This window comes from Mastigoproctus giganteus, chromosome 6, assembly GCF_048544385.1.
Source record: "Mastigoproctus giganteus isolate SK-2022 chromosome 6, ASM4854438v1, whole genome shotgun sequence".
Lineage (NCBI taxonomy): Eukaryota > Metazoa > Arthropoda > Arachnida > Uropygi > Thelyphonidae > Mastigoproctus > Mastigoproctus giganteus.
Genome location: NC_143580.1, coordinates 209,212,468 through 209,237,170, shown reverse-complemented (window position 1 = coordinate 209,237,170; position 24,703 = coordinate 209,212,468). Strand labels below are relative to the sequence as shown.

General features: G+C 37.7%; 1 protein-coding gene across 4 annotated transcripts in view; it reads right to left on the bottom strand.

Moving 5' to 3' along the window:
• LOC150084913 (poly [ADP-ribose] polymerase tankyrase-like) overlaps nt 1-24,703 on the bottom strand; it is a 1,170,388-nt gene that overhangs the window by 251,247 nt on the left and 894,438 nt on the right. For all 4 annotated transcript variants that reach the window (XM_090376702.1, XM_090376704.1, XM_090376701.1 and 1 more), the window contains 2 exons: nt 22,746-22,857; nt 14,268-14,535 (listed from right to left, as the gene is read on the bottom strand). In XM_090376702.1, coding sequence (XP_090232828.1) covers nt 14,268-14,535; nt 22,746-22,857 — 380 coding nt within the window. The remainder of the gene's footprint in view (nt 1-14,267; nt 14,536-22,745; nt 22,858-24,703) is intronic.

Here is a 24,703-nt window from a genome sequence, read left to right as displayed (position 1 = left end):
GATATAAAAGAATTTTGCTTGCACAGATAAGGAAGTGTTTAACCCATTGTAATAAGCAATGGTCAGGCCACAACTTGAGCACCCCATACAAGTCTCAATACCTCATGTTAGGAAGGATGTAGAGCTGCTGTAATGGCAATAAGAATGGTGAGGGGAACAAAGGGGGTGTTCATACCAAGAAAGGTTTCAGTTCTGTAAATTGCAGTACTTGTTGAATAGGCACCTGCAAATGATCTGATTGAGGCTTTTATGGCTTCGAATAGCTTGAGTAAACTCAATGCTCATGAGAATCTTCCTCTTGCAAAGACTATGAACATGAGAGGACATAAATTCAAATTGAGGAAGGATGGTTTTTAAAATAGATGTGAAATGGGTGAAACAAGCTTCCATCCATTATTGTAGAAATGAGTAGTTGGAAAAAGTTGAAGGAAAACCAAGAAAAGCTACTAGAGGGGATGGAGAGGTGAAATGGTGTTTTTTTTTTTTTTTTTTTTTTCAGTTGATGCTGTATAAGCTTGCTTTCTTTTCCATGCTTTTCTACAGTTCTGACATTCAATAAACATACTTCATGGTTAAAATTGTATAACAGAACTCACATAGAGGAGGATCATCAGCTGTCAGCGAAAAGGATGGATAAGATGAATGTGTTCCATATGGGAGTAAGCTAAAACAACATCCTCTATGTTTCTTGAGCAGACTAGACTGCCACATTCAGAGTAGTAACAGTAGTGGCATATGATGCAAGGAATCAAACTTATAAAACATCAGCTTTAAAAAAAAAAAAAAAACACCCCACGCCTTCCCACTTCTGTGCATCCTCTCTAACGATTTGTCTCGTCCTTCCTTATAGAAACTGAAACTGCCCATTTACACAACATCAGATGGAAGTTTGTCAAATACCCTCTGGCCATATGCAAGTTTTCACACATCTAACCCAAAACTATCCTTTATAAATTTATTACCCTTGATGTGTGTACTTTAGAAAGAATAACAATGCCATCAGAATCCATTTTCATGCCTTGAACACCTCAGGCATGTTTCTATACTGATGCCGAATTCTATGTAGTCTCCAGACAATGCACTTTATAGAGCTCAAGTCAGTTTTGGTAAGAGTATCCCTCACTGTATGCCCGAATAATCAAGTTGATTTTCTTTGCTCCCATCCAAAGATCTACATTCTTCCTAAAATGAGGCTTCCAGACCCATATCTTGTACAATGGAAATATCACCACTTTGTCCATGCTGCAAAATTCCTGAATATCTCACTGACGGAACCTATGAACTGTCCCAGCAGGGTAGCTCCACTGCTCAGAGAACTTCTTGCTAGACTGCCTCTTTCATTCTACACTGTTTTTAGTGTAGTATTACTCAAATACAGTCTATCTATATTTATCAACGTTAAACCTTAACTGCCATTTTCAATCTTTCTAATTTATTCAGGTATTTTTTGGAGCATCACACCCTGTTCCTGTCATTAACCACTCTGCTAACCTCTGTCCTGTCAACAAATTTAGACAATAAACTTGATATATCTTCATTGATATCGTTAATAAATACTGAAAACTGTAAGAAGCTGAGTATTTAATTGTGAGCACCTACACGAATAAGATTAGTTCATGAAGAGCAGTAGCCATTAATATCTAACCTATTGCCATTCAAAAATTCTTTATCCAAAGGGGCAACTTTGGATAAGGAACAACAGTTACTGCTATCTCTACCAATTTGTACAGCAGTATTTCATGCAGAACAGTATCAAATGCTCCACAGCTTAGAGGACTATACTCTTAAGTATGTCTTTTTTCCCCCCATCCAGTGCCTTTGTGACAACAACATAGTGGTGAATCAGATATGTCCGACAAGCTATTCTTTATAGAAATTCACGTTGTGATTGACATATTATTGCATTCACATGAAGAGATAATCCTGCAGATATCTTTGGGTATCACCAGTCTAAAAGTATTTCCCCCAAGTCAAGGATGCTCTCAAAATAAGGCCATGGTTAGCAAACACCTTGAGTTCCATATACCTGGAGGCTTCACTTTAGGAAGGATGTAGATCTACTGGAATGGGTGCAAAGAGGGGTAATCAGATTGGTGAAGGGAACAAAAGGGTGTGCTCTTACCTAGAAAGGCTTCAGTTCTGCAAATTGTAGCATCTGGAGACTAGGCACCTGTGGGGAGGTCTCATTGAGCTGTTTAAGGACTTGAATGGATTAAGAAGGTCAAATGTTAATGGCATTCTTCCTCTTTTTAAGACTACACACACATCAGGGGGAGTTATAAATTCAAGTTTGTTATTGTTATTTTTTTTTTTTTTTTAGGAGCATTAGCAACTAAGGCCATATTGCTCCGGAGGTATGCAGTGGTCATTCCCTGACCTTTCCGCATCCTCCGTATTTGGTGGTCACAGGCTCGAACCCTGGTCTAATCAAGAAGTGTGTGCTATGCACTGCTGCTCCTGCCCACCTGGCTATGGCGGCGCCATAAATAAATTCAAGTTGAGGAAAGGTGGTTGTAGGATGGATGTGTGGAAGTTTGCTTTCAGCCTGCAGATGGGTGATAGTTGGGTCAGACTTCTATCTGTGGAAGTGAATGGTTTGAATAAATTATAGAAAGAACTAGACAAATACTTGGAGAGTATGGATGGATGAAGTGCTTCTTTTTGGCAGATGCTATATAAGCTCTGAAGGTTTCCACAACCTTTTGTTGTTTCTCTAAATATCACTAGATAAATTCTGTAACCCTTAGGGGTCTTACTTTTATCTTCAAAAATTTGTCTTCCATATTCCTCTTGTTTAGCTCCCAATTTGAATTAGGTATACTTCTGTTGTCCCTAAAGACTTTTGCATACTTGAATGTAGACGCAAAGTTTCAGATATGTTAGAAATTCAGTTTGGCAGCAATCTGATTAATTTTCTTCATTGCTACTTACTATATTTCACTCATATTTCATAGCTAATAACTATGAAATATCATGAGTGGGCACAACACACAGTTTGAAGTGTTTTGTTATTTGTTTATTAACTGTTAATTAATGTTTATTTATGGGGGCAAGGGGTGCAAACTATTTACTTTCTTGTGGATATAGGAATATGTGGTTACAATTCTGAGGTTCAAAATCCAGTTTTGGAGAAAAGGATATGAAACTGTAAAATTATTTATAGTCTAAAATAGTTTATTCTCATATCCAGTATACAGTTAAATATTATTTAACATTATACTAAATATAAGAATCATCATTCCCTACAACCTACAGTTCTCAGGAATGGTGTTCCCTAAGCTAAAGCTGAAACATGCTTAACACTTGTAACACATTAAATCTTGTGTTTTGACTACTTACCCAGTCTCATTGCCTTTTTGTCTTCTTTCTTGCAAAAAGAAGAAACACTGCAGGATCATCTAGACAAGACTTCAGTTATAGCTCAGACACAGCATGGTTTTGTTAAGGGAAAGTCTTGCCTGACCAATTTGATTGGATACTATGATGCAGTCACAAAAGAACTGGATGCAGGGAATAACTTTGATATTATATACTTGGATCTTAGAAAGGCTTTTGATACTGTTGCACATGGAAGACTGCTGAACAAATTGGAGCAGTGTGACATTGGAGGCAAATTGCTGCTATGAATAAAGGGGTGGTTGATGGGGAGAAGACAGAGAGTGGTAATCAATGGACACTGCTCATCATGGACTAATGTTATTAGTGGAGTTCCTCAGGGTTCAGTATTGGGTCCATTACTGTTTTCTGTATTTATAAATGATATTGATGATGGTATATTAAGCTTAATGTCGAAGTTTGCAGACGATACAAAGGTAGGCAGGGTTGTCAAGGACACTACTGACACTACACTGCTGCAACAGGATCTGGAAAGGTTGAGCAGATGGGCTGAGAGGTGGCAAATGAAGTTTAACATTGACAAATGTAAAGTACTACATATGGGAAACAGCAACAACAGAGCAACGTATCAACTCTGTGGTACTACGCTGACAGTGGTAGAGAATGAAAGGGACCTGGGGGTGGTTGTGCAGGCAGATATGAAGTTTTCTGAGCAGTGCAGACGGGCTGCAAGAGTAGCTCATCGTGTATTGTCGATGATATACAGGAATTTTTCTAGCAGGGATAAGGAGGTGATTATTCCCTTGTATAAGGCAATGGTCAGGCCACACCTAGAGTACTGTATACAGGCCTGGAGGCCTCATTTTAATAAGGATGTAGAGATGCTGGAACGAGTACAGAGAAGGGCAACAAGATTAGTGAATGGAACAAAGGGGTGCTATTAGGAAGAAAGGCTTAAGTTTTGCAAATTACAGTGTCTGGAGACTAGGCACCAGCGAGGTCATCTGATAGAGGTGTTTAAAGCGTTGAATGGTTTAAGCATGCTCAATGCTGATGGGATTCTTCCTCTTGCTCAGAATAATCAACTGAGAGGGCATAAATTCAAATTGAGGAAAGACAGATGTAGGATAGACATGAGGAAATTTGCCTTTAGCCAGTGGATGGTTGGTTGGTGGAACAGACTTCCATCCCTTGTCGTGGAAGTTGATAGCCTAAATAAGTTTAAGGCTCAGCTGGACAGGTATTTCGTCCTTTTATTTATTTATTTATTTTATTTTATTTTATTTTTTTTGGCTGATGCTGCATAAGCTTGCTTTCTTGCATGAGATGCCTCTACTAATGCTAATAGGATTCTTCTGGTCCTTAGCTTATCTTCAATAACGCACAGATTTCAAGACAAAATCACCAAACTTCTGATCTCTTTTGGTATAAACACATCAAAAATATTGCTATCTCTGCATCTAAAACACTGGGTTTTCTGTTTCACTCTTAGTGTTACCTTTTTTATAAACAGCTAATCACTCTGTAAAATCTCAAATTCCTCCTACATTAAATATCATTCCCACATCTGAGGTGGTGCCCATCAAAACTTCTCCCAGTTTCTAAGACTTCATTCAAAAGAGGGCAGTTAAGTTAATTAATGACCCATCTCTAACAAAGTCTTTCCAATCTTCCTCTCGCAGATATTTACCTGTGGGCTCACATCTGGTGAGCATGGGCTTGGCACACCCAGGGTCCTGAGCTGGATATCATCATTCTTCTCTTTCTTGGCGATTCCCTTCTAGCCTCCGGCTTCCTTGCACTATGTGGCTAATAATAATAATAATAATAATAATAATAATAATAATAATCTGTTTCTGCCCCATGCCTTTTCTATATATACTTCCATTGTAACTGTTCTTCTGTACAGGCTTATATAATTTCCCTTCTCTCTCTCTCTTCCAAACTTGTCAGAACACATGCCGCTACTAGTCAACATATATCTGTGTAGAACTTGGTCCTTGAGAGTGTCGCAAACACTCTCTCAGATATGCCAAGCTGTTCTTGCCATCTGGGAGTCTAAAACACTGATGGAACTGATATTCGGGTGATACCAAAGTCGAGTGGACCAAATATTGGCGAAGTCTGGTTGGTCTATGCCAGTCAAATCTTCTGCTTTCACCTTCATGATGGTGGGACTATTAGTAACCCTCGGTATAACCCAAATGTGCAAGTCCTGAAATACTATCACCCAAGTGTGATACCAACATAAGCAGGGGTCGAGTTGTGGCACCCACACCATATGGAGGAATGCTGACTAGGTGTTAGCAGTCAACACTAGGTGGTAGATGACTCTCATCAACTGGAGCAATATTGGAGGCTTGACGTGGTGGAACCCATGTTTAGTTTCGAGAGTAAACTCTTCCCCCATCTCTTCCATTGTGCAGTATGATTGATGTCTTTTGAAATTATGATAGCCATCATGGTGAGATCCAATCTTCCTTACATTTTGAGGGAGCAGCTCTAAAATGGTGTTCGCAGGCCGGCCGCTAGTTAGTACACAGGAAGGAACCTATTGGTAACTCTCTAGGAAGCTTCAGGATCAACTAGTGCACAATCTTGTTGCCTCTACTCCGCCAGATAGTGACTGGAGGGAGTCAGAGTAGTGTGTGTATGTGAGGGGCATTGTCGAGATCACATTATGTCAAGGATCTGGGTATATTCTTACCATGTGTGCAGCATATTCAAAAATTTCATTACTTCATACAGCATGTTCCCCTCCACATTTTCTTACTACTGAATACACCATGAATTGCCAAACTAATAGTGCAAACTTACCTGCGAAAATATCAAAACCTCCCAAACACTTCCTCATTCATTAAACAAATATATGTGGTCTCAGTTCTAATCTCAATGATGTCCATTTCCACTTACAGTCTGCCAAACCTCATACTTTTTCTGACAGAATCTCAGTTATTCATTGATTCAATCACTGTTCATCTTGGTTGTCCGAATTATCTGTTGTATGATTCCTTTCACTTCACAGGTGGTACTTGTGCATATGTCCATTCTGAAATTCCCTGTTAGAGACAGTAATTTGGAATCTCCTCTTTTCGACCTACTCTGGCTTAAAATCTCTCTACCACATTCTGTCAAATACATCAGTTGCCTCTATCATTCTCCCAACTCCACTAATCACTTGGAACTTTTTGAAAATTAACTTTCTCCAGTCCAACTTTCCTAACAGTGAGGTCATTTCGCTCAGTGATTTTTAAGTTGACTACAAAATGGAAGCTGGCTTCTGTTTTTAGTCATAAGGAGTCATAAGTACTCAGCATCTCGACCAGCTGGGTCGAGATGCTGAGTACTTATGACTGAAATGCTGAGGCTTTTATAATTACTAATTACCTCGCACAGATTGTTCATTTACCTTCCGGAACACTGGACAATCCTAACCATACAGCCAACTTGATCTTTTTTTCCACAAACAACCCTTCTAAGTACAAAGCCGAGGCGAGTGGTCCTCTAGGCACCTCAGGTCACAATTTGGTGATGGTCTCTTCTCCAATAGAGGCTTTCTCTCAAGGCCATTCCCAACCTCATGTTGTTTGGCATTACAAGAATGCAAAATGGAATGATCTGCATGATTACTTTTCTTCTTTTCCTTGGTGGGATTACAATTTCAAATCTTCTCATGTCAGTGTTTGTTCAGATAGTGTCAGTGAAATGATTCTTGTAGGATTAGAATCCATAATTTCACGCTCCACCATAAAATCCATCCATCCTTTATCTAAACCTTAGTATAACAATAAATGTGCTAAGACTGTTCAAAAAAAAAAAATCACATATTGTAATTGGATCATATCCAAATCTCAGATAATTTTCTGCCTACACCAAAGCTCACAACAATTATAAAGCAGTTATTAATCAGTCAAAACTAGATTTCGAACAGGCTAAGAGAAGAAAATTTACTTCATGTCCAAATGGTACTTGAGAATTCTAGTCTCTTGCCAAAGCCATTGGCTGCAACTTTTGCACATCTCTATTCCCACCTCTGTCTAAACCAGATGGTTCTATTGTCACTTCAACCAAGGATAAAGTTGGCCTGCTAGCATCCTATTTTTCTTCAACTTGTGTACTAATAGTAGTAGCATCAGCCAAAAAAAAAAAAAAAAAAAAAAAACACAACACAATTTCACACAACCATTCATTCTCAAAGTTTGTCTAGTTCCTCCTTGAATTTATTTAAACTATTAACTTCCACAACGACAGATGGAAGTTTGTTTCAGCAATTAACCACTGCTGGATAAAGGCAAATTTCCACATCTATTCTACAACCGCCTTTCCTAAATTTGAATTTATGCTCCCTCAGGTTCGTAATCTGAGCAAGTGGAAGGATCCCGTCAGCATTGAACCTGATCAAACCATTCAAGGCCTTATACACCTCGATCAGACCAACCCACAGGTGTCTAGTCACCAAATGCTGCAACTTGCAGTATTTAAGCCTTACTTCGTAAGCACTCCACTTTGTTCCCCTCACTAATCTTTTTGCCCTTCTCTTTACACGTTCAAGCAACTCTACATCCTTTCTAAAATGTGGCCTGACCATTGCCTTATACAAAGGGATAATCACTCCTTTTCCCTGCTAGAAAAATTCCTGTATATCATTCACAATAACCAGTGACCTGCTCTAGCTATCTGTCTGCACTGCTCAGAAAACTTCATAACTGACTGTACAATCACTCCTAAGTCTTTTTCATTTTATACCACCCTACGTATAGTACCACACGGTTGGCATGTTCCTCTGGGGTTACTTCTACTCATATGCAGTACTTTGCATTTGTCAATGCTAAACGTCCGTTGCCACTTCTCAGCACATCTTCCAAAATTTTCTAGATCCTGTTGCAGTAGCATACTGCCATTAACAACCCTGCCAACCTTTGTATCATCTGCAAACTTTGACACTAAGCCTGATATAACTTCATCAATATCACTTATGAACGTATATCAATGATCTTAGTAAACCACTGCCCACCATTCCCAATACGTTCCATTCAATGCCTCAATCAAAAGGATGTTAGAAGAATTTTGAACAAGTTTGATGCTAAGAAAGCTCAAGGTCCTAATGGTATTTCTCCTGTTCTCAAAAGCTGTGCTTCTGAACTTAATCCTGTTCTATGTCACCTTTTTTCACTTTCTTATTTCAAAGGTGTTTTTCCTTCTGCTTGGAAATTTGCTAATATCCAACCAGTTCGTAAAAAGGGTGACAAATCACTCCCATCCAACTATCATTCCATTGCAAATCACCTCTACTCTTTTCAAAGTAATGGAGAAAACAATTAACCACCAACACAAACTATCTAGAAAACTTCCATCTGATCAATTGCCAGTATGGATTCCATCAGGGTCGATCCATTGGTGATATTCAGTCTCTTGTTACTCATCTATGGACAATTCAATGGAAAAGTTTGTTGAAACTCAAGCAGTTGGTCTTAACATTTCAAAGGCTTTTGATCATGTTTGCATAAAGTCTTCTAAATAAGCTTCCATCTTATGATTTGGCAACTGTTTTCTGTAATTTGGTATCCAGTTTTCACTCTGATCAGTCACTGCTGGTGATGGTAGATGGGTCTCTGTCTTTTCACTTCTCCACTAATGCTGGTGTTCCACAAGGTTCAATTCTTTCTCCCACTAATTTGTAAAGTACACGTAAGTATTTTACAAATATTACTTCCTCTGCATCTAAAAAAACTGGATGTTCTCTTTCACTCTCGGCATCACTTTTCTTCCAAACAGCTATTCACTCTGTACAAATTTCATATCTGCCAACCAGAGACTATTGTTCCCACATCTGAGGTGGTGCCCCCAAAATCTCTCTCAGGCTTCTAGATTCCATTCAAAAGAGAGCAATTGATTAATTAATGATGCATCTTTAACAGAGTATGTCCACTCACTGTTTCATAATAGTACTAGTGGCATGTGATGCAAGAAAGAAAGTGTATGAGCTCATGCAGCATCAGCCAAAAAAAAAAAAAAAAAAAAAATATATCACACCATTCCCTCCAAATGCCTGTCCAGTTCCTCCTTAAATTTTTTTAACCTATCAACTTCCACAATGACAGATGGAAGTTTGTTCCGGCAATTAACCACCCACTGGCTAAAGGTAAATTTCTGCACATCTATTCTACATCTGTCTTTTCTTAATTTGAATTTATGCCCCCTTAGGTTCGTAATCTGAACAAGTGGAAGGATCCCATCAGAATTCAGCGTGCTCAATCCATTCAAGGCCTTATACACATCAATCAGATCACCACGCAGGTGCCTAGTCTCCAGCCACTGCAATTTGCAGGAGAGAGAGAGAGAGAGAGAGAGAGAGAGAGGTAATCTTTAATGCCCTTCACGGCCAAAAAAGCCAGGGGTTTACATTTTTACAGCCTCCCGAAACTTATGGGAAAATCGAACAATTAATTTACAAAAACAGGTAATTTTACAAATGAAAACATATTTTGATACAAAGGAGAGAACTCCTTACGACAGTTAAGTCTGATTGAGCTGACTTAACATCGAGATAAGAGCACCGGCTCAATCAGACAGGAACAGATGCAAGGTACACATGTCATTGCTGATTAGTCCTACTAGTCATAATTTTTTTTGGTAAGTCCGGTCAACAGCGAATTTGTTCAGGTCGGCGTTAAATGCCTGGGTTTGCTTGAACATCTGCTGAGGGAGGAACCTGTCCGAGAGATGGAATAGTGCTGAATGCGAGTAGAGTTCAGGATCGGCCCTAAGGGAAGCAGGGGGAATCCTCCAGGCACAGGTATCCCAGAATGAAGGTGTGGCGATTACGCCTGTTATCATCTTGACTGTTGCTAGGAGGCATTGGTTGTCGACTAAGGTGGGAAGCCGTGGAATCCCGAGAGAGTTGGCAAGCTGCGTGTTACGAATCAGAGCTGGAAGGTTGTGCTTCCTGTTGGTCCACTTTAGGAGCCAGAATTCTGTGGCTAAGAGTGGTTTCTTTATTGACGGTGCCGCTGACGCCCAAATTTCAGCAGCATAGAGTAAAGGTGGAAAGATAATTGTTCTTATGTACCTCATGGTTGTCTTTTTATCTCTGATATGAAGGAGATGCTGTTTTGCTATCCACCTGAGCCTTGAAGCCTGTGTGAGGAGCATGTCTATGTGGGCGTTGAATCGAAGTTTGGAGTCGAATACAATGCCCAGATCACGATGGCTGGACACAATTGGTATGAGGGTGTTGCTGACCGAAGGCTGGAGAGAAGAAGGAGTTTGCTTCAATGAATACACCATGAATTCGGACTTAGCAGGATTGATCTTGAGCTCAAACTGGCAGAGATGTGACTGCAGTGAGAGTGTTGTTAATTTCCGTTTTTACCAGACCAGGGATGATGGGAGTGAGTATCTTGATATCAACTGCATAGCTCAGTAGACATCGAGAATGTGCAACCAGAGGGAAAATAATAGATGAGAACAGAAGGCCGGAAAGGACCCCTTCTTGTGGGACTCCTGCGGTGATGGATCTAGTAAGGCTGCGATCTTCTGTATGAAGCTTTATAACTCTGTTATGCAGAAGAGAGGAGAGAAAACATAATATGTTCCCTGTGATCTGGAAGTGGCATTCCAGGAGAGTGAGTAGTTGGTTTACATGGACGGCATCAAATGCAGCCTCAATGTCTAAGTAAGTAACAGCTAGTTCGTGCCTTTCTCGAATGCTGACAAGATAGTATTCATGGTGGCTAGCAGATTGGTGATCGTTGATCTGTTTGGAAGGGAATAGTGAATTTGGGCTGGATTACTGGGCAAGATCTGCTTGGTGAGGATGGGGAGTAAGGTCTTCTCCAGGAGCTTCAGCAGGCTGGAGGAGTTGGAGATGGGTCGGAAGTGTTTAGGTTTCGATGGCGACTGAACTTCGGCTAAAGGTTTGATGAGATAGTATTTCCATTGCTGTGGGAAAATCTGGTTCGAGAGTAACTGGTTGAAGATAATTAAAAGTGGCTGAATAATGTACGGACTTAGGCATTTGAGCACGAATTGGGGAACTCCATCATCACCAGTGGTTGATGAGGCAGGTAGAGAATTGATGGCGACGATCAGCTGTTGTTTTGTGATCTGAATGGTGTTCAACACTTCTTGCTGGGTGGGCTCTGTTAGTAGAGCCAGATCTGAGTTTGGCATAGGATTACGATTAAATCTTGTGACGAAATCGAGCCACAATTCAGGATCGAGTTGCAAAGGAAAATGAAGGTTCACTTTCTTGTATGGAATTTTTCCTTTAGCCAGATCTCAGTTAAAGTATAATTTGATTGCCTCAGATTTCAGGCGATTAAATTGAGCGAGTGCCCTTGAATAAACGATGCAATCATTGACATTTTGCGACTGTTTCCATGTGCGATGGAGCTGTTGCTTCAGATGGAAACTCATTTTGAGTTCTGAATTCCACCCAAGTCTTGTATATGGACTGATTGTGATTATGACAACATATTTGGCAACCGTGTTGATCCAGTTTGTGAGAATGTTCACAGCTAGCTCTGGTTCACAAGTCTCTAAAGTCACCCAGGGAATGAGAGAGGCGGCTCTGATGCACTTATCTACATCTAGTAAGTTGGGACTAGTGATGTCAACCTTTTTTGTTGTCCTTCTGGCTTCTAATTTGGGGGCTGGCAGATATGCAGTTGCATGTATTGGGACATGATCAGAGTCAAATGACGTTTCTGCAATGTAATCAAGGGTGCAAGGGATAGAGGCTAGAACAAGATCTAAGAGATTATTCTCCCTGGTTGGATCTTCATTAATAAGTTGTAGATCAGCACATCTCAAGTGTGCCAGAAGATCTTTTTTCGGATTAGATAGCTGAGGAGGTAAATTGAAATCACCACAAACTAAGTGAGAAGCTGGGAAATGCAGCTGATTGATTATCCAGTTTGAAACTTCAAGGATGATTTGCTCGGAAGGCGTTGGAGGTATGTACACCACACAGATGTCAAACATCACAAAGTTGTATCTTAACGTAATGAGGATTGCTTCATAGTTAGGGGAGTTACTGGATTTACTATCCAATAGCTTGAAAGCGGATTTCTTGTAAAATATTGCGACGCCTCCACCCTTGCGTGCAAAGCCTCTCTTGGTAAGAGGATCCCTTCATTCCCCTCACCAATCTTGTTGCCCTTCTCTGTACACACTCAAGAAAATCTATATGCTTCCTAAAATGAGGCCTCCAGACCTGTACGCAGTACTCAAGGCATAGCCTCACCATTGCCTTATACAGAGGAACAATCACCTCCTTTTCTCTGATAGCAAAATTCCTATATATCATTGACAAAACCCCATGACCTGCCCTGGCAGCCTGTCTGCATTGCTCAGAAAACTTCATATCCGACTGCACAATTACTCCCAGGTACGTTTCTCTGGGGTTACTTCTACCCATATGCAGTACTTATAGATACTTCCATGGGCACAGTTCTTCTGAATTGGCTTCTATAATTCCAGTTCTCTCTCTCTCTCTCTCTGAACATGTGCTGCAATCAGTCAACATTGTTTTACAGTTGAACTTGAAATTCACAGAACCAACTTTTCTTCTTCCTCATTTATTCCATCAACTTCCATTTTCTGGAACAACCTTCCTTCAAATGTATTTCTTGAAAATTAAAATTTACAGAAGTTCAAGTCTAATGACCTTGCGAATGAAATAGCATTTGAAATACGACCTAATGAAATAGCTTTTAATACCTCTCGTGTTTAGGGTTTTCATAAAAAAAAAAAAAACAAAACAAAAAAACTTCAAACTCAATTTGCTTCTTCCTTGTTTATTCCTTCAACTTGTGTTTTCCAGAACCACCTCCTTTCACATGTATTTCCTGAAAATTACAGTCCACAGGAATTCAAGTATCAACAAGTATCTTCTTCTTTCATATTTTCAACGTTCAACCCGTGCTAGGCATTAAAGTATAATAGCTTCTAATACATTTTATGTTTGGAGTTTTCATTATTAAAAAAAAAGAAAAAAAAAAAAAAAAGACCTATCTAAATCTGGATCTATGTGCCTTTTTACCATTTTCGGTGAATCTGTTGTTTTCTAAACATTTCTCTATGAGAAAGAAAGGGGACAAAATACATTTATTTGGTAAGGAGTCCAAAATAAATAGGGATCATGTACCATTCCTGTGGCACTCTGCCAATATGCAGTTATTTTGACTGTGATGACTCAGAGTCTGTTTTATTTAATTTAGAGTATGATAACGTTGTGGCTCAACTGGATGATAGCTGTATTATTATGAGTTTTGCTCCTTTCAGCCCTAAGGGGGAAGGAGCCCTTTCCACCCAAGTTTCCAACCCTGCCACACAGAAGCAGAATCAATGCCATGAAATGCCATGACAAAGCAATCAGAACAGGAGTAGCCATAATGGTGAGAGCAGTCAGAAGTAACATAGCAAGCAGAGAAGTTATGAAAGGCTAGTACTCACACTAGAAAGAAAATACTAAATTTCACTTGTAAAATTGCTTAGGAAGATATCTAAACTTCAAGAAGATTTGCATGGAAGATAATGGACGCAACATAAAATCATCAGAATGGGTATGGAATTATATTTGATCAATTGCAGGACAAGTCATTGTTATATTATTCTCCCCTGAAAACCTGGCTGATCAGAGCCTCTATAAGACTACTTTTAGTTTAGCAAATAATTTAACCATTAAATAGAAAAAGAATAATAATAACAAAGGAAAAAGAAAAATAAGACAATTGAAATACACAAAAATATATTTTAATTACATTTTAGCAAAAAGTGGTAGGCAATGATTCGCGGCCACCAAAAACCAAAGTCTGCCTTACTATCTTATTCTTAGGTTTCTTATCTAATTTGTATTTTTCTTCATTACTATCGTTCTACTTATTTTAACTTAAATTTATTTAAGTGTATATATATAAAATAATTACCAAACGGGCTGCATGCATCAAAGGTGTCCTCTGTTGATCATCAGGAAAATTTACATCGGTTTTGTTATCCAGTAGAAGCTTAACAACTGAATAATTCTGTTTGTAAATAGCAACCATTAATGGGGATAATTTTGGAGCAGAATTGTCTTCAATATGAAGGGCATCCACAGAATTATATCTAATACCAGGATAAGAAGTTTCAGTTAAAGGATAACGGGTGAGAATATTTGGATTGGCTCCAGCTTTAAGTAAGTTTAAGCACCATTCTCTGAAATTCAAATACAAACATAAAGGTAAATACATACATTGAATAATATATATATATATATATATACTGAATGCTAATCAGTATTTACATGTAAATTATTAATGAAGCCTTATCTTATAATATTCACAATGCATAGTAAGCCTGCTTTATGTTATTGGTATATTCCTCAAAAGGAAGAAGAAGAAGAAGAAGAAGAAGAAGAAAAAACGAAAACATGGCAACAATTTCTAGTATCTGCCAAATTGTACTGTATAAAGAAATAAACAGATACAAAATAACAAAATTAAAATTTGAATAAATAATAGTAAAAAAAAAAAAAACGCAAATTTAAAATGATAAAAATTGATAGACATAAAAAAAAAAAAAAAAAAAAAATGGAAACTGATAAAAATAGAAAAATAAAAAAGTCATTTATTAACCCTTCAACATACAGCACTGCTGATTTTAAAATAATAAAACACCTAGAAAACATGTAGTATGAACACAGTGACAATGCAAATATATAGCAGCATGCAGGGAGAAAGGAGGAGAAGAAGGAAAGGTGGCAGAAGAAATTGATCAACAGTTGATTAACAATGTAAAAAGAGAGAAAAATGAAATACTCAGTTTACAATTAAGGATGCTGCATTTTCCCTGAACACCCACCTCTATTTTGGTTTACTTTGCCCTATTCTTTATTTAAAGAATAAACCCATTTCATCAGCATTAAAAAACATTCTTAGGTTCATATTCTCCCAAAATCTTCTTTAAGGTTTTGTTCCTCCAACTGTTGTAATCTTCTGCACTTACATCAACACTTTCTACACAATACTGAGGTGCTTCTTAAATTTATCTAACCACCCAGTGCTTGCATTAATTCTGTATGCCCAGGACACTATGAAAATTTCAGAGCTTGTTACTTAATTATTGTACCTTATATTGCTACACTCTTTTCATGTATCATTTGAACCTATTTTAGAATAGCTGTATTATTATCAAAATTTTTGTATACAATTTAATTTGCTTCTTGTCTACTCCTTCTCCTCCAATTGCATTTAAAATTGATTCTTTGATTTTTTAAAATCATAGATAAACTGCTTGCAGGTATGCCATATTTCTCCACAATATCTTTTTTCTTAAAATCTTGGTCAATATCATGAAGAACCGTGACTTCATCATTAATGCTTAAACACTTTCTCATTGACACTGTTTCTGCAATGGTACAAATAACACGGCTGAGACAGACTGTAGCTCACTGCCGATACACACACAGTGTAACCACTATTTGACCTTATATTAACAATTCACTATATGGCCAGGGCAAACTTCGTTGCATTGGCCATATAGTGAATTGTTAGTACCACCTACTCAATGCCGACCAGGCTAGCCAGGTGGATAAAGTACCTGCCTGGCAACCCAAAGGTCGCGGGTTCGAATCCCGCCTCGGGCTTGGATCAAAGTACTGCAAACGGCATCTGTGAGCATAATGCACTATGGGCATTATGGCCACACTCCTACTCAATGATGATTCCACAGTATGACATGACTTTTTCTATCAATCACTTCAAAGAAATATGCAACTTTGTGAATTCTGTTTATTCTGCTTTCATTCATGAAAGAAAATTTATTGTTAATATATGCTATATGTTACTTTTCAGGAAAAAAACATACCAAGGCATATAGCCAATGTGAATGATGACAAATTGTTCTAAAAGAACGAAATTTAAAAAATTGCATGAAACCACCTACTGAGAGTCTAGTTAGACGAAAACTGTCATATGTATAAGAATTGATAGGAAGGTCACACAATACTGTTGAGATGAGAAGTAAGTGTCACTCAGCAGGCATGACTTAAAACCGACTAACAAAGCATTCAATGTATTGCTGTTGCAGTGCACTAAAGGTATCCCCACAGCAAATTTTGTTTTCCTCTTAGCCAATATCAGTTTGCGAATCTATCCTATTTATTGCAAGGTTTATGACCACTTTAAAGAAAACCCATTTGGTTTTGTCTCTGTGAACAAAAATGAAACAAAGACCCTCCTACGGGCACTAATTGCCACAAGTGTTCATTAAAAGTGATGGTTAATTCCAGATCTAATGAGTAATTTCAGAGGGAAGGAAGCCATATAATATTTGATATTTTATATCAAATAATATTTGGCTGTATAATTAGCTGTTTAGCAGAAAATGTTAGAAAATCTTTAAAAATGCTTTTGCTAATTTTTTTTAAAAATTTGTTATAGAGAGACTAACACTTCACTATATGCGGTTAATTTTACTTATAATTTCATTACAAGGTGCAATGCTTTGCAAAATTCATAATATAGAGAAGTTCATAATAGAGAAGATCCCCTATTTATGCATATTAGGGGAAGGGTGGTTATTCCAATGGCAAACTGCGCTGCAACTGCTTCAAAGGGATTTGTAATGGTATACGTCTCGAGGGAACGATTTTGGACTTTAATAAATGGCCAGTGATGAGCTGTGAATATTTTAACAATGGCTCGCACTTTTGCCGACTTTTTGATATGAAACGTCCTTGGATTTACTTACAGAGTAAATCTGAAAGGTCATGGAAGCGACACCATCAACAGTGTCTGCCAGAGGTGCTTCCCATGCTCACACCACTATTCTTTGTGGAGCACTCACTAGTAGTATGATTAGAGCACGTGACCACTATGATATTTCGAGTCCTAATTCTTTAGAATTTTTGAACAGTATGACATCACAATTATGCTTCCTGCAGTTACTACTGCAGTAAGTATGATTGTAAGTATGTCATATGACTGCAACAATTTCTTTTTTTTTTTATCTCGAATTTTTGCATGTGCAGCTGTTCGGGGTATGTAACATTCCGTTGTTAGGTGCCCCGAACAGCTGCCTATGTCGTTTCAACTAAAAGATTGAGTACCTCAATTGACGCTGTTTTCAAGAGGCATTTAGATACGTTGCAATCGCAAGTATACATCTCTTGCTATAGTTATCATAAATCCATTGTATCTTGTCTTCCAGAAATTACGGAAATTTGTGAATGATTAATAAAATATTCAGAATACAAAAGCTCTTTTATTTCGTAATCAATATATACAAATCAAAATATCTAAAAGAAATGCAAAAGAGGTTTCAAATAAAACCACCTACCGTGCGTGCTTGGCAGACACGCGAATTTTTTATTCCTTTTTTTTTCCATGATAAAATATTAATATTGAGAATAAAAATTAACATGAAATATTTCCCATATCACAAAACATTCCACAATATAAAAAAATTTACATAACACAAAACCTATTCTAGAAAAGGTACAAAAAAAATCACAGATTACATGAAAAAAAAAAAAAAAAAAAAAATTATAACACGAATATTCAAGAAAAATTTATTCTAAAAACTGCCATATAGAATTTACTTCTTTATTATTGTTTGTTGTTGCTCTTCTGCTTTACTCAATAGCTGAGCGATGATTACAGAGGAATGATTCAATGTAACAATCCAGATCAAACTGAAGCAATGGTTTTCCATTTAGATCATAATAATCTGCAACGAGTTTAATTGTCAGCATTATTCATTCAGTCACACAATATTATTCATTACGTTGAAAGCTTGCCCAGCTTCAGCACTACTAACCGCAATGGTTTCAAAGATATTTCTGGCTTTCTTAATTGAAAAGGGAATTTTACTCAATTTTAAAGATAAACTGTCTTTTTACCATGGTTATTCTGTAAAGCTTCTGAAAGGTAAGATTATTCTCATTATTTGTTTTTTTTTTGGAGCATTAGCAACTAAGGCGATATTGCTCCGGGGATATGCGGTGGTCATTCCCTGACCTTTCCGCATCCTCCACATTTGGTGGCTCATGGGCTCGAATGCCGGTCTAATCAAGAAGCATGTGCTACGCACTGCTGCTTCTGCCCACCTGGCTACGGAGGCGCCTGAAAGGTAAGAGAGCTCCTGCAGGATGTTGATCATTAGAGCTAAATGGTTACGAAATTTCGGATTGAAAGACGATTTAATAATCCGGAATATTTAAATTCTGATTCAAAATGTTTGCACAAAGCGGGATAATTCCTCCAACCTGCAACTGTAAAGATCTATCGTGTATTCGGGCCATGATTGACCCCAAATACACGATAGATCTTTACAGTTTCCACATTAAGTTCTTTAGCAATCATCCTTAATTCACACTGGTTTTTTGGAGATAGGTGATAGTTTTTTTTTTTTTTTTTTGTTTTTTTTAATTATTGCCTATATGCCATTATATTTTAGAACATTTTCTACACAATGAAAACCTTGACTAAGTTTCAAAATCTGCCAACATTTCATCTTTGTAAAGTTTATATAATATCTTAGTTGCCTCATTCCCCCCCCCCCACATATTGCTACTGTGTCTAGTTCTTTGAATGCAGCGCAAAATGTCGGAATCACACAGATATTCAGCTACTGTGACCATGTAAACACAGACAGGAGAAATTTAACGGATGGCGTGGATCACTCACTTCTCTGATAAATATGACTTCTTGTCGGAGTAAAGGGGAACCACAACACAGGTTGACCAGAGGCTATTATCCGTGTCGGGAAACTTCTTAATCCTCTGACTGGCCATGGAAAGCAAATTGACTAGCGCGACTTCTCGGTATGTGACTGCATAGGGTTTATGGACACCACTAACACTGTGAAACAGTAATCCCTTTCACCCTTAATTGCGCTTTCAAATTAACTAAATTGCCTAAAAGCCAGAGGTGGGAACAATTCATACAAAGTTGTCTCTCATAAGCCATTTGTTGTATGGAAATTTTCTTCATTCTAGAGAAACTATTTTAAATGTAATTACCAGGGGGGGAAATTTAAAAAAAAATGCTATAAAGAAGTTGGTAAAATAGAGGTCTGACTGTAATTAAACCCAAATTAAGCAATTTTAAAATACATAACTGATCGATTGTACCATTAAAATGCCGAGGATGGGGCCCCTATAATATATAATATTTTAGCTGGAAAAAAAAAAAAAAACTGTGGCGGGGCTCCACTCGCCCCACCGCAGTTTCGGCTCTGGATACTCAATAATTTCATTTTTAAAATAAATGATAGTCTCAACAATGGGCTCATAAATTTTCAAAAAAATAAAAAATAAATAAATAACAATGGGCTCTCATGAGCCCACTATACCTGACCACTGGGAATGGTCCTTTCTTTCCTGTAGTGTGTGTAGTGTTTGACTGAAAGGAAGACCCTTAACAAGGTTGTTTTGTGCAGATGGCCACTGGGCTACACTGATTAATAGGGTCATGTATGTAATCAATATTGTTATGCAGAACTTGGCAGTTCCACTGTAAGATGTGATCCATTACTTGGTTTTAGAATCACAGTTTGATTCTGACTCAATTTTTTTTTTAGATAAATTCTGTGTGTTGATCCAATTTTACTTTGTATTTTTTGGTGGGGGGGAACAGAATGGGGTATGGACAGGCCATATCCTCCTCCATGTAAATTCTAAAATAGTTTCTTCACAACATCAATCTTCATGTCTGCAGAAGATTGCAAACACATTTATGTTAGGGGTGCTCCCTTCAGATTTCCACTTTCTGGAGGGAAGAAAGTAGCATAACTGGAGCTTTACCAGCTTGATGACATGTTCTTCTAGAAACTTCTGACTTGATATGTCAGTCTGAGTGCAATCTTCAAGAGATACTACAGGAAGTATGTATGTGTTTCTGCTGACTTAAATCATACCAGCATAATATACAGCCTTATGTCCAAAGTTGAGGTAACTGGCTTTTATTGATGTTGGTAAGATTGACTAGAAAATGTAGGAATTACGTTGCATTTAGATATGAGTTCACCATCTTTTGTTATTTTAATTCCCTTTGCCTGCACAACTTTCCCTTATTGTAGCTCCTGAACTAGTTCTTTTAGCAAGACCCATTCAGACAGGACACCTTTTGATATGTTTAGGGTGGCATGAGTGTAACTTTTAAAGGAATACCTGAAATGTTTGTGGGTCTCACTGAAGATCCATAATGTGTATAATTTGTTGTTTCTATAAGAAGAACTCTGGAATAGAGACTTTTCACCATTTTTAGGTGATCTGTGACATTTTCAAGATATTTTTACAAAAGAAATAGAGATAGATAGAGCTTATAGATTGGCTAGTATGAGAATAGTAGTAGTAGTAGTAGTGGCATGTGATACAAGAAAGCAAGTGTATGAGCTTATGCAGCATCAATCAAAAAAAAAAAAAATCACACCATTCCCTCCAAATGCCTGTCCAGTTCCTCCTTAAATTTATTCAACCTATCAACTTCCACAATGACAGATGGAAGTTTGTTCCAGCAATTAACCACCCGCTGGCTAAAGGCAACTTTCCGCACATCTATTCTACATCTGTCCTTTCTTAATTTGAATTTATACCCCCTTAGGTTTGTAATCCGAACAAGTGGAAAGATCCCATCAGAATTCAGCATGCTCAACCCATTCAAGGCCTTAATACACCTCAATCAGATCACTGCACAGGTGCCTAGTCTCCAGCCACTGCAATTTGCAGAACTTTAGCCTCTCTCTCTCTTGGTAAGAGGATCCCTTCATTCCCCTCACCAATCTTGTTGCCCTTCTCTGTACACGCTCAAGTAAATCTACATCCTTCCTAAAACGAGACCTCCAGACCTGTAGGCAGTACTCAAGGCCTGGCCTGACCATTGCCTTATAGAGAGGGATAATCACCTCCTTTTCCCTGCTAGCAAAATTCCTATATATCAAAACCCCATGACCTGCCCTGGCAGCCTGTCTGCATTGCTCAGAAAACTTCATATCTGACTGCACAATTACTCCCAGGTCTTTTTCATTTTCTACCACCTTAAGTGTAGTACTACACAGCTGGTACTTTTCTCTCAGGTTACTTCTACCCATATGCAGTACTTTGCACATTTGTCAAGGTTAAACTTAAGTTGTAACTTCTTAGCCCATCTGTTGTTGTTGTTGTTGTTTAGTTGCTGACGCATCGGCTTCTGTGGCCATAATGCACCTCCAAAAGTTTTTGCATTATACTGTGACCCAAGCCCGAGGTGGGATTCGAACCTGTGATCTTTGGGTTGCCAGGCAGGCACTTTACCCACCTGGCTAGCCCGGTCGGCTTAGTCCATCTACCCAAATTATCTAGATCCTGTTGCAGTAGCACACTGCCATTACTGTCATTAACAACCTTGCCAACCTTTGTATCATCTGCAAACTTCGATACTAAGCCTGATATACCTTCATCAATATCATTGATAAATATAGAAAACAACAGTGGACCCAACACCGAACCCTGTGGGACTCCACTAATAACATTAGTCCACGAAGAGCAGCACCCATTGATTACCACCCTCTGTCTTCTTCCACTCAACCATCCTTTTATCTGTTGTAGCAACTTACCCTTAATACCATTCTGCTCCAATTTGAACAATAGTCTTCCATGCGCAACAGTGTCAAAAGCTTTCGTGATTCAAATATATGATATCAAAATTATTTTTTGCATCCAGTTCCTTTGCAACCACATCATATAGAGAAAAAGAAAAGGTGGAGATTCCTTTCCGAACACTTCAGTTCTGTGTCATTTTAAGAATTATAGCCTGGAGACTCAAGTTAGGGTGAACTTTCATGATCTATTTTGGGTCCTTTCAGCCCTGGTCGATTTCTGGAACTACTACGTGGAGGCAAAATCAGTTCCACAAGTTACCAAGTGATAAGGAGTATTAAAGTTAATGTATTTTGCATGTGTAAAATGCGTTTCCTTCATTATACACAGGCTAGCTGCTTTACTTTAGGAGGCCAAAATTAAATAACTAAAATTAGAATGCTCTCTGTAATAGACTAATTTGTGAGAAAAAGCACTTGAAATCACACTGAATGTCACGCTGATCCACTTGGCACTCAGGGCCCAGTTGATGGGAGTGATCACAAAATATCAACAAAAATGTAAGCCATTTGTAAGTTTTACTGTTCTTTGTTAATCTTTAATCTTTATTGTACATAAAGATGGCGGCACAACTTCTTGACTGCACAACAGACTACATTAATCTGTCAAAGTATTCTGGGGTATTACAATTACGTTAATTGACAATTTTGTTAATTTCAATATCAAAACATTTTCATCACATATACAAGAATTATTAGAATCTGTTCTGGCAGTTTCAATTTAAATGTGAATAAACTGGTATCAAAGTAATCTCCATTAGATACTATCAGAGAATCTAGTGTCTTACGATATATTATTTGGCAAATCTTGATGATCTAACTTCCAAAACAAAGCAGATAATGGAGTTCTGAGTGACTTGTCTGGATCTGCTTGGGTAACAGCAACCATATCCATTTTCTCTACAAATGAAGAAGAGAAAAAAAAAATTAGTGACAGAGTCATTCAAAAAAATAAAAAGGATAAACTTAAAATTTCTACAAAAGAATTCAGAAGAAACAAGAATACAAAAATCCTTATTTATACTGTAATGGAACAAAATCAAATTTTCTATAAAAATATTCATAATTCTCATTATTGTAAAAGAAAGTCTTAATTTAGCCCTAGTTTAGAGACTATTACTGAAATGTGTGTGGTGTTCCCCCCCCCCCCCCACCAGTGCCTGGTGGTTTCTGATGTGAATAGCTTTACAAAATATTTTTTATTCTATTTAATTGTACTCGGTCTTTACCCTTTTGTATTTTATTTCAGAAATCCAACAATCTTAAAAAGGAATAGATGCAACAGAAGCGAAATTGTTTTGACAAGACTCAATGCACTTTCTTAAAAGCTTCTGAAAATTGCCTCTGTTGACTATACATAAAACCAAGTTGCACACAGCAAATAAGATAGTGAGTGATGATTAAAGGCTTCCAAACTTATATAATCTACCATACAACACTGCCCATCCCAATATTGGTAATATAGCAAAAAGTAAGCAGAAACGACAAACTCATTCAGAACCATATATTTGTTACAAAAAAAAAAAAAATAATAAATAATAAAATAAATAATAATACTGTATTTCTTCGATTCTAAGACGCCATCGATTGTAAGACAGCACCTTAATTTCAGAAATAAAAGTTTGATTCTAGAAAAAATATATATATAAAATAAAACACTAAAATAAATCTAACAAATATTTTTATTATAATAGAATTCAATTTACTAACAACAATAGTACTGGTATTTATCAGTAGGTATGTTATTCATCACTTCCTTCTGAATCTTCTGAGCCGTCAATATCTGCATCTCAATCAATATCAGTCTAATTCGCATTCAGGGGCAGATTCTTCTGAGCCATTGTTATCTTCATTATCCCATAATATATCATCTTCTGAGCCATTGAGAGCGTTGGTGATGCAACATTTTTTAAATGAGTACTTGACTATTCTTTCTGGAATCAGCTTCCAAGCTGTTGATACCCATTTGCCAATTTTGATGCCAGCACTTTCTTAATCTTTCCAGAAGGTATCACGGAAGGTTGTCGGTCAAAAGCCAGGATTCATATTCCGTTCTTGAGTAATCCTTAAATCGTTTGTTGACTGAAACCGTCAAGTAGCTGCATCACAACCAAGTCACCACGTTTTTGCACGATTTTATTTTTGACCCATTCGGACAAATGTCCAAGAAATGCATCAAGTACTGGCATGCTGGGTGGGTTACGAAGACTTCCAGGACATTTATTCCACACAACATTTAGCCAGTCTTTCATAAGCTCTGCCGACATCCATCCATTTTTTTTGTGCATTCAAAATAACATCTTTGGGGAAAATTTGATTCTTCGGTATGGTTTTTCGATTTAAAATTAAATATGGTGGCAACTTTCAACCATCAGTGGTGATGCATGGCATCACAGTGATATGCAGCTTTTCGTAGCCAGTGCTTATAATCTTGATTTCTTTAGCACCTTTAGCATTGACGGTGTAATTTCGAGGCATATCGAAGAAGACCGGGGGTTTCATCTGCATTTCCAATTTGACTAAATTCATAGTTTCTTTTTTTACCTTAATTTCATCACCTGTCGCTGCAAGTTAATCAGCTTCTGTTGAAAGTCAGCAGGAATTTTTTGACAGATAGGTGTTCAGCGCCTTAACGATAATCCACTACGATGCATGAGCATGTCGCACCAGCCGTGACTGCCTTTAAAAATTATTTTCTCTATTCCAAGGGACTTGGCAATTTCTCCGGCTTTCAATTGCATGGATT